The sequence below is a fragment of the Pterocles gutturalis genome, unplaced genomic scaffold, assembly GCF_000699245.1.
Source record: "Pterocles gutturalis isolate BGI_N339 unplaced genomic scaffold, ASM69924v1 scaffold19895, whole genome shotgun sequence".
NCBI classification, from domain to species: Eukaryota; Metazoa; Chordata; class Aves; order Pterocliformes; family Pteroclidae; genus Pterocles; species Pterocles gutturalis.
In genome coordinates, this window is record NW_010146298.1 from 8,393 (window position 1) to 19,702 (window position 11,310).

At 38.3% G+C, this 11,310-nt stretch overlaps 1 protein-coding gene across 1 annotated transcript; it reads right to left on the reverse strand.

Annotated features, from left to right (window-relative positions):
- Positions 1 to 391: 391 nt before the first annotated feature.
- Positions 392 to 10,932, reverse strand: ZNF839 (zinc finger protein 839). The gene is made up of 7 exons (XM_010085694.1): positions 10,036 to 10,932; positions 7,844 to 8,095; positions 6,997 to 7,089; positions 6,492 to 6,644; positions 4,700 to 4,840; positions 3,559 to 3,697; positions 392 to 1,762 (listed from the first exon to the last, which is right to left on the reverse strand). Exons 1-7 carry the CDS (start codon positions 10,930 to 10,932, stop codon positions 771 to 773), a joined length of 2,667 nt encoding a protein of 888 aa, XP_010083996.1. The 3' UTR covers positions 392 to 770.
- Positions 10,933 to 11,310: the final 378 nt, after the last annotated feature.

The window sequence follows — 11,310 nt, forward strand, 5'->3', positions numbered from 1 at the left end:
CTAAAGTGAGAAAATAGTTTGGTCTCTCATTAAGGAACATCAGATTGCTACTTATGCACCCTTTCTGTCTAAGTAACAGCAATTTTTAAATGTGTGGCTGAACACCAGACGAGCATACTTAAATACACTTCCGACAGTTCTATACAAATCAGATCTTGTTTGAGGCTATTTTTGTCTCTAACTCAGTGGATGCTTATTTAAGTACCGATCAGCTAGGCTGTCACATTGTTCCCGGAATGCACAAGTGTGGATTATATTTAAAACTGCCCATTTTTCCAGGCAGATTTATGTGCATCAAGTCTAGATGCTAATGAATATTCAAGCTAGCTTTAAGAAAGTACAAACCCAAAGTGATTTGTAATCTCAATGGCACAGAAAATGCACATTTTTAATATAGTTTTTATTTTACCCATATACAACTTGCCAGTACACAGCACATCACTGCTGACCAGCAGTACAACTTACTGCATTTTTAGATGGCTAGAGAGAAAAAGAATTATGTAACAAAAGGGAATAGTGCAACAGTTTTAGGGTTGACAGATTTCTGCTTTCCACCCACCCCCAACATATAAAGCAAATAGAACGATGTTAATTCTAGAATTTTTGGTTGCAATGCTGCTAGATTCATATAAACATAAGTTATAAAAAGTACAGGGCATAGAAACAGTTTACAAATAAGTTAAATTCAATTATTTCAGTATTCACATTAGAAAAATATACATTTTATAGAGTCAGTCTTTTCCAGAAGAAAGCATATACAGTTTTCTAATTTATGGCTCCAATTCACTTTGCGAGAGCAAAATATCTTCACTTTGGCCATCTGCTTCCATTGCCAGTAGTGCTTCCACGGTTTCCAAAGGTATCCCCTCAGGTGTGCGAATGTGCATTGTGGTACCATTGGAATCGGTGACAATAACGATGCCTTCTGCCTGAGACAAAACAGCAGTATCTGGATGAGACAGGATAAGCCCATCTGAAGTCTGAATAAAAATCTGTTCATGTCCCTGAGACAAAAAATCATGGCTCTCATCGGTAATCTCAAAGGCTACAGTTTCATTAACAGTAACTGTATTCTCCAGCTCATGTTGTTCCTCTGTCCCACAAGGAAATTCATTCATGTTTTTAAAAGAGTTTTCATGGTTCACATGAGCAGACAGGGAGGCTTCCTGGACAGGGTTCTGGTGCGACTCAGTCTGAGCACTGTGTGGGTAGTTTATTGGCACAATGTTTGCTGAAAAAACTTTTTCAAGTTCCTGCATTGCATCAGTCATATCAGCATTATGAAGTTGTTCAGAATGTTCTTTAATTGCAGAATTATGGTCTTCTTCCTGCAGTTTCTGATATTTTTGATTGTGACCATTTTCTTCATTTGTTGGTAAGTCAGTGCTCTGACTGCCCACTGCGTTCTCTGACACAGAGTTACAAAGTTCGGGAGCTGACAGTCCACATGCTGTATTTTCACTCAAAAAGTGTGCTTGAACTAATTCAGGTGAGCCATCTGCTTCACCAGGCAACACAACTTCAGTGTGTAGCAGAGATGCATCACCTGCCGTATTTGGTCCCTGTATGTTTACAGGTTGGGAATACTCTATCCTCATTTTCACAGTCTGGGAGAAGGTACCTGAATTTTCAGCATCAATTCTAACTCCTGAATCGACAAGAGAATTATGTTCCTCTAGTGTCAGTAACGTACTTCCAGTTGTGCAGCAAGCAATACGGCCATCTTCTGAAAGCAAAATTTCTCCATTTAATGGATTAAAACCTGAAAAGGTGAAAGAAGTATCATTTGGTTGGGCAATCTAATATTTACAATATCTGATGTCCAAGAAATTATTTTTCAGCAGTAATTCTGAAGGAAAAGCTAGACTACTTCCCTGCTTTCCCCCTCAACTTAGCAAACCTGAAGCACCTTACAAAAGTTTCACAGCTCTGCCCAATGAGAAAGCCAGCATAAAAATACTTAAGGAATTTTTTGATGGTGAGGTATTATTGAATATTTCCATACCAAGGGACTTTACATTAGAAGCAGCATTTTTTTCTGTTCATCCTGAAAACAACCTGGGCTGAAATTCAAACTTAATTTTTTCCATCTGGCATAGAGCCAGTAACATTAGAAGAAAAAGAATATACCAGGCGCAAAGTAGTCAGCTGCTCATCCCCACTACCATTAGTAAATTCACAGAAGCGTTTAAACTTAATGAAAGTTATGTTGATAATCAAGCTCATCCTGGACTCAGACATGTCACCAAGTTACTACATATGTAATTAGTTGTGCTACCAGCCCCAGGAGCACTTTCATCCTGTGACAGAAAAGGTAAAAAACACTAGAAATTTACTGTGTTTTACCAGTTATTTGACCTTGACTAAGAGCCAGGTCACAAACCCAGGAGGTAGTTGAACAATAACTACTAAGCTTCAGTAGCCTGAGCTGTCAGTTTTTATTATTGAAGATCAAAAGGAACAAGTAGGGGGTTTTTTTGTTGTTGTTATGAAAGATATCACTGCACAACAAAGGAGGCCTAACACTGCAGAAGGGACCATTTTAAACTTTCTGTACTGTAGACTAGCACAAGCCATACTAGCAGGTACAAATGAAAAAAAAATTAAAAACCTCATAGCCCAGAATAAAATCATAATACAACAAGAAATAAGCATGGTCAAGCAGAGAGCCTTTCAGAGAAAGAAAAATAAACTAAGGGGGAAAACAAAAGAACCATTGACAGAAAGAGGTGCAAAGTGCAAAAGCAAAGCAGCTTACAGCAACCCCAGAAAAAGACACGTACAAAGCAAGAGGACTGTACGGATATACACATCTTATTAGAGATGGGTAAGAGCTGGAATCTTTCACTGTGGTGATCATAATGCCTCTGAATTACTGCAACACTTCTACATAAAAGACCAGTGGAGTTTTGGGAGATTACAGGTGGGGACGCATCTCACTTTCCTTTGTAAACTGCGGTTACCCTGCCAGTCTGAGGGGCAGGGGGGATAAAGACAAAGAAGGGATAAAAAGAAAGGCAACCACCCAGAGACTGGTGCAAAATGGTGCCTCAATTCTAATCTTCAAGCCCCCATCTCCCCTGCAATAGACGACAGCCCGCACCGGCTCTCGGCCTCCCCCAGGATCCACAAAGCCCTGATGATTCTGCTACTGCAGCCTGCTGGGGCAAAGAGGAAGGACACACGCACACGAGTTCCTCTTCCTCTGCTCTCCCACTGCTGACACAAAGGTCGTGCACCTTCTCCACTATAAGGGATAGGGCGGACAGGAAGCATTCAGGAAGCACACAGCAGAGCACAGTACTATGCTCACAGTACTGCAGTAGCAGCAATAACTGGATTATCATGCATTCAGAATTGAGCTACTGCTGTCGTCTGCATCATCCCTAACTTTTTTCAACCCCATGAGGCCTTTCCAGTTAAACAGCTGCTTTTGAAGGACCTAGGGAGCAAGTTAAGAATTTAAACCTTAAGACAAAAACCCCAGTAGCTTGAAGAACAAAGATTTGTTCAGCTCCTCCATAAGTAGAACAGAACTGGAAAATCTGAAGAGGTTACCATCTTTTTCAAACAGCGTACACAAATTCCCAGTCTTTTCTTTCACTTCATCTTGGCTGGCATAACCATTATTTACATTCTCCATTATGTCTTCTAACTTGGTCCTTTTGGCTGATGGCAAGAGTTCCTCCCCTGAGCTCTGTCAATACAAGAGACAATTAGCTGTTTGCCACCATAACAGCTGACAACATTGGAAAAGATCACAACCTAACTGTGGGGACTTCATGGCAGGAAACTGATACTCCCCTTGAGAGCAGGATTTTACACTGAAGATCTTCCTTAAAGGTAAGGATTTAAACACAGCCCTCACACTTCACCAAAATGTCACTGATTACTTTCGATATTTGGTTGAAACAATCTGCCTTCGCTTCAACATCAAAGCTCCCCTTCGAGCCATCGTGATTAGCTGTATGGCATGAAACTTGCTATAAGCTCTCTCTCCAACTTCAGTAAAGGGCTGTGAACAGCCTGCCCAGCATTGTATGGTTAATGAAGAAAGACTGATCAGCTCTTTAAATTTAACCACAGGCAGAAAACTGAAAAGCACTAGTCTTATTTATCCACAGCTCTGGTTTAAACAAAAAGTAGAACAGTTAAGAGGACAGACCATAGAGATGGGACTTTCAAGAAGAGGAAACAGGACTCCTTTCTACAGCTGTAAACAGACTAAATCTGGTCAACTGACTTGTCAGAAAGAAAGGAACTGTTTTCATGCACCTCTACCAACCGCCAATTAGCAGAGTAACCACTGCTCCAACGTCTGAGCCTGCTGTAGGTTAGCCTATTTACTCCAAAACAAGTTATTGGAATCTGGGGATCCTTATCACTGTGGGGTCTCCATTTACTAGTGCCTCAACAAAATTATTTCTTCCCTATATCATGAGATTACCTGTAAGCCTTTGAGATTCTGTCTTGGATGCTACCAAGTATCTTCCCAAAGTAGATCTTTAGCGTGCTAGTTCGTATGCTCTGCCATGATACCACAGTAGAGTACTTTAAATATTTCCAAACTCCAAACATGAAAGGCTTACTTTAACACAAGGCAGATAATACTAATACAATTCTGAAAGTAATACTCCTGTTTTAACAAGTTTTAATTTGTCTTAGTTTACTTTTTAATTTCCTCAAAGGTATTCCATACCTCAGCTAACCGTTTTTGTCCCAGTATCTCCACAGGCGCTTGTTCAGTAACCAGTTTAATTATATATTGTGAACACGAGTCTCCACCTTGTGTCTTTTGTTCTCCAGTGAGTATTTCTGTAATTCCTAGTGATTCAGCAACCTTTAAAAACAGTTATAGGAAAAAAAAAGTAAAAGTTGGCCTCTCCAGTCTGAATACAGAAATGCTGAAATACTGATTCGTTTTCTTAAAACTCAACCATCACAGCTCAATGAAGCATTCAGACTCCCATGCTTTCTACTAGCCTCCATATTAACAGAACATGACCTTAATTTGAAGGTGACTGTTAACAGGTAAGCTCAAAAGAATTAGGAGTACAATGGTTATATATAGAATCCAGAGTCAGTTACTAAGAGCAGAGTTTAATAAAGAACACTGTCGAGGCTCTCCAGTATTTAAAAAAAAAAAAAAAAAAAAAAATTGAAGTCTTCCTGTTTAAGAGTATCTCTTAGTGGTTACAGATTTCCCCCACCCCCCATTCCATTCCTGTGCTTCATCCTCAGGTAGGTGTGCTACTATACAGCTTCTCCAGGATGGGTTGGTTTTTGGTGTGTTTGTTTGTTTTGGGTTCTAGTTTGGTTTTTTATAGTGTTGTGGGGTTTTTTTTAAGGAGCATAACTCTGTACTAAGAAGGCAGATTAACACTGAATAGAATCAAGAAAGAGGTTCCTTTTTGGGATTGCCAGTATCAACAGCATCCCCTTTATTTGGTCCAACTTAATTTCTCCAAAGGGAAACATCAGTGTTAATTGCAAAATAGACAAGAACGCAGTAATTATAGGAAGTTTTTTAGTACATACAGTGAAGGTCACAATTTATTCTGAAAAATAAATATTAACCACTGCTAACAGTCGATACAGGACTTCACTTTTTAAACCAGGATTATTATAAGAACCAAAATCTTATCTCCAGCATCCCTACTCTGAGTTTTCCAGTATGCTCCCCTCTCACAGTAGTTGCAAATTCAGTGCTGATGTACTTTAATGAGCACATCATTTAGAAACTTTGGTGGCGGAAGTATATAAAATAGTGGTTTTGCTACTGGAAACAGAGAAGGGAAAAACAAAAATATCTACAAAGAGCTGTTTTATTCTAAGCAAGCAGAACATAGATCTATAGGGATCCATAATGATAAACAGATCCACATTAAAAAAAGCCAACTACAGAAAACAACACCAGAAAACCAAACCTACATTGTCTTTCTAGATAGAGCTGCACAAACGCCGCATCTGAAGAGACACTAAAATACTGGTTTGCGGTTTTATTAATGCACTCACTACCTTTCATATTTGTTAGTATGACTGTGAACTGCATATATGCATTCAGTTTGTCCTCATTTTGCAATGAAACCACGTATGCCTTTAAATCAAGGCAACTCATTTTAAATACAGCACCCTCCTTCCTATCAAACATCAAGATGTACTATTATTAGGAATTAATGCTAAATACACCTTGCAGTAACACGCGGCTTCATACTACCCAGATATGCAAGACAGATATCAGCGCTGCTAGATTTTTTTTATATATTTCTACTTGTATTGACTGTCATAAACGAGAATTGTAGTTTTATTGTGGATTTCTTTGGTTAGACATTATTGTAAGAAGTCCAACAACTATTTTTGCTCATCAAAAAACATGTTTTCTTCAAATAATTTTACCAGGATGATAAAACTTATCAGGGAAAGATAAAAACACAAAACATCTAAAATAAACAAAACAAAAAATTCATAGTTCCAAAAAGCACTTTTATTACCTTAGCATCTTTTATTTCAACAGGCTGCTGGCAACTCAGCAAATCAGAATTACTGAGGTGATCATAAGCCATTTTCTTTACCATATTATGCAAGTCTTCAAATTCCCTATACACATCTGGGAAGCAAGCTTTGGCTGGATACCCTTTTTCAACCTAGAAATAAGAGGGGAAAAAAGGGTTTGTTTCCCCCTCCCTATATTTTAAAAAAGACAAAATTAAAATCTGACAGTTTGTTTTGTTCAACATTTTAAAACAGAAACATTCAAGTCAAAAGACTACAGAATATTCAAAAATGCCACTGAAGCAGGCAGCAAAAAGCAAGACTTTCAATCAAGAGACCTACCAGAGTTTTGCCTGTGTAAGGCCGAAGTGATGTGGAGGACATCTACATTCTGCACAATTCTAACTTAAGAAATCCAGATACATCTCTAAAGGAAACTTTTTATGTAGACTAAAGGAGGTCTCCCTAAAATAATTTAGCATTTTTACATAAAAAAAAACTCACCTTCATCAACAGAAATTCATATACTGTAACAAGCTTTGTAAGACGTGGGAGAGCCAGCTCCATTAAGTCTTCATTATCACATTGTTGTATTAGCTGTCAAAACCCAGAATGAGTTTATTAGAGCAAAGCAGCCTACAGAGGTTATGCATCCCACATTCAGAACATAAAATATCACTCCTTTTTTTGAAAGATACACTATACATTTAAGCAGCTTTGAGAATAGATGCAAATGTAACACCAAAAAAAAGAAGATAAATTAGAAAACCTCAAAACAGTTACTGCCCGTATACAGACAAAACTCAGTGCCATCAGTGTTGCCAATTCATGGAAAGAAGAGCAACATCAGTACATTTAGTAGCCATAAAGCCATAATGGATCTTCCACAACACACAGGAAACAAAGAATTGTGTTAGTTGCACTGATTTTAATCTCCATTCTATCACCCCCCAGGAGCTTCTTTGTGTTTTTCTTTTTTCAGTGTTGCCCAATTTCATTTGGGTTTATTTCTTTTTACTGTGTTGGAGGAGACACATAGTAATAGCTAGTAACTTTCCTTCTCCAGAAATACGATAGCGAGAGTGTATCTACGTTCAAAAGTCCCTATCCAGACTGAGTTCCCATCTTCCCTTTGTCCAGTGTTCTGCTAGAAGTATTTTTTCCTTAAAAGACAGCGTAATGTTTTCTCCTTAGAAGATGTCTTAGGCCTTTCGTCAATACACAAAGATTAAAAAAAAAAATAATCTTTTAAAAAATGATTCCTCGAAAATAAGTGATCCAAAAATAAAGAAAAAAGGAAAAAAGAGGGTGGGGAAGATACTTGTGAAGTAATTGCAGAAGAGAACCATACCTCTTTTAACCTAGCTTTTCTTCTGAATACATTGTGCTGTGCTGACACACTACTAACTGACTTTGAAGGGGACTGACCAGGTCTGCTAAGCCTTCCAGAACACCTAGATCTTCCACCCATCCTTGGTCGACCGCGTCTCTTTGGTCGTCTGGGTCTTCCAGGTCCTTTTGGTGTTATGGGTCCCCGGTGTCCTGAATTGGTTTCATTTTGTGGTTCTGCCAATAAGTGTCTGCTTTCTGCAGACTTACAAGTCTTAATAAAAAGAAAGAGAAAAGCATTCACCATTTTAAACAGTGTTTTGAGGAAGACAATTTTATAATTAAGTTCTTCATCTATGCAAACAATAAATAGCATAATATAAAAAAGCAAAGCTGGATATAAGTGTGACTGCAAAGAAAGCTGTGGAATAAATCCAGCACATTAGTAACACTGCTACTTCTGCAACACGTATATGCCATTATTTGCAAAGTAGCAATTTTGATCCACAAAATGTCATATAAACTACAGAGATTAAGGGAATAAAATTGAAGAGCTGTTTTATGTTGGTTAAGTATGTGTAATATTTTTGAAGTAAAATATGTCCTCTTCAAATAAAGAGGCTGTAGAAATAAATCTTAATTAGCAGTAAAACATACCCAAAGAACAATTTGGGTTTCATTGTAACTGTGTCAAAGCATGAAGACTTTATATGAAAGACAAAAACACTGAACAGCCATGAACAGTGATGAGCCTGGTAACTAAAAATCAAGATATATTGCGCATTTTCTACATTTCAAAATCCTCAGTCTTCCCTAAGAACACAGCTAAGAAGCAGCTTCTGTTATAAGACCACACGGCAAACTCAAAGTACATTTTCTATTTTTAAGTTATCATTGTGATTTCAGTGCAAAGGTTTTTTACTGATCAAAGCAGTGATTTCTTGATGAACACATCTTGTCTTCCCTTCCAAGCTAGAATTTCTAAGAATGTCCTAGTATTTTTTAAGAGAAGAGTTTACAATAGTACTGAGATACATCAGGCTTCTTTTAATAATCAGTACATTTTCATCCCAATGTTCAGTAGCTCCCTACTATTCTAGTGATTAGGGAAGCTCTAAAAAAGGCAAATTTATGTCATCTCTACCCAGGGATTAAATTACTAAATTAGTTCTAAACATGACATAAGACTAGGTTGAGTGTGGGGATCTTGACTGCTTTCCTGCCTGTACCGATGTACTAGCTTTAATAATCCTGCTATTCTTCCTAGAAAGTATTTACCTGGACAAAAATTATAACAAATCAAGGAGTTAAAGTGCAAATTTGTAGAATCCATATTTGCTAGTTAAAAGTAGCAGGTACAATAGCAACCTAGCAGTCAGTAGTAAGATTATGAGACTGAGTGAAGTTTTTCTAAATTCCCATCATCCTGGTTAAAGTAAGTTCTGCACAGGGAAGTAACAACAATGCTGGAGACAGGAGAGGTTTGTTTGCTGCATTGGCATCTTAAACTGTAAATGTTCACATTTCCGAGAACAACTTCACATTTACAAATAGAAGTAATAAACGTGACATTGCTACATCTAAACGAGCTGTATCAGCTTTTGCTGCAAGATGTTAGAGTCATCTTAATATTAAAAGAGAAACTTTACTTTGAAGTGACCAGTTTAAGACATTACAGAAAAAAAATTTGCAGCTAAAGTAGCTTCCAAGCCAGAGACTCCAGTTTCACCAAACCGTTTGGTTTGCAGGGGTAGCTAAGCCACACCTTCAAAACCTGCTCTAGGAAAAGCTGCGGTCCACCATTGGATTCAAAGTAAAAGATTTTTCTGTGATGACACTGTTTCAGTAACAGAAATTGATACCGTAGATGATGTTTTGCTGTCTGTCATGCTGAAGGCTGTAACTGAACAACACAGTATTCTTACCCCAACGCAGAGAAGAATGCTACTTACATGGACAAGGTTTTTTCAAGCTGAAAACTGTGTGTCAGAAAACCAGTAACAAATGAACACTCAGTGAACCTTTTATGTGCCTGTGCAAGAATACTATTCCTGCAACACTGCAAGAGACAGTAATTTTATTTTTAAAGCACTTCAATGGGAAATTTGTTTAGTATAGCGGTGCATATTTCTGAGCAGTACAAGACAACGCGACTACAAACCTGCCATTCTACTTTCCCCAGAACTGACAGCTTTTCTAAGGAACACACTTTACCTGTTCTCCAGCCTTGGAATCAACAGTTTCTTCCAGATTGGTAGCTAGTGCATTTTGATTATTTAAAGTGACAGCGATTGAATCCAAATGTGCTGGACTCATAATTTCCTCTGTTATTCCACAGGCATGGTCCACAAATATACTTCCATTAGGCTTATTTAAAGGTATTTTTTGAGGTGAAGACTCCAGCTGTCCATGGCCTGGGTTAAGTTTATAATGTCTTGCTAATCCTCCTTTTCCTATATAGGATTTTTCACAAGTCTGACATTTAAACATTTTGGGTTTCAGATTGTAATTTGAGGAACTGAATAATGCATCCTTTCCCTTCACCTTTCCTTCTTCATCATCTTCTATACTCAGCTCGGAGTAGTCATCAGAATCGGACTGATGACCATCAGCCAAATCCTCCATTTTAATGAATTTATAATCTTTAGCTTTGTATTTTGGGGGGCGTGAAATCCGTCCAGAACGAGTTTTCACTTTCAAGGATTTTTTTAACTTGTCATCTTTTTGGTTTTTTTCAAGGCATGGTATCAGAGTATTTGCTGAACTGGCTGCAACCATGGTAATATTTGGAGACCTTGTAGCCGATACTGCGGCACATACAGCTTTCTGTCCATTTAGCATCTTAGATGTGGCAATCTTGTTCACAGACACCGATCCATGAGATGGTAAAGGTCTCTGCACAAGCAACTGAATTGGAGACTCAGAAGAGCTATGCAGGAATAGCTGGTGCTGCTGCTGCTCCGTTCCTGTAACAGGCTGTATCCTAATTACCTGGGGATTAATAATACCAAGTCCTGGTATGCTAGAATTTCTACCAACCGACTGACTCAGCGTTATAGTTTTGGGCTGCACTGGTGCCAATGATGGCACTGGCCTTTCAGTTTCCTTCATCTGTCCTGGCTGAACTTGGACACAAATGGCTTCCAGCTGCTTTTGTGAAAAAAAGGAAGAGTTGAGATTACACAAATACAGTATTTATAAATAAAGACAGTACTTATCAAGATGATACACACATGCCCTTAAAGCACAGCATGAAGAAACCAATACATGTCATTAGTTTTCCATGTTAATGCATCAAAGCACAGTTTTAACATCAAAGCACAGATTCCCTTCCTTCAAGCTATGAGCATTCCTACACAGCAACTAAAGCATGTCAGGTTTGCTCTTAGCAGGAAACAGAGCTGTGACATGGCCTAGCAGGCCTGTTCTGGAATAGCAGAGTCAATGCCAGCACCTAGGCAGACTCATATAACCTTCAGCAAACTCAAT

Coding starts and splice junctions, on each gene's coding strand:
- ZNF839 (XM_010085694.1), bottom strand. CDS start 10,932: ATGAAGGAAACTGAAAGGCCAGTGCCATCATTGGCACCAGTGCAGCCC. Junction 8,096..10,035: donor ATTCCAAGGCTGGAGAACAG/GTAAAGTGTGTT, acceptor CTTTTTATTAAG/ACTTGTAAGTCTGCAGAAAG. Junction 3,698..4,699: donor GACAAAAACGGTTAGCTGAG/GTATGGAATACC, acceptor TTGTATTGACAG/AGCTCAGGGGAGGAACTCTT.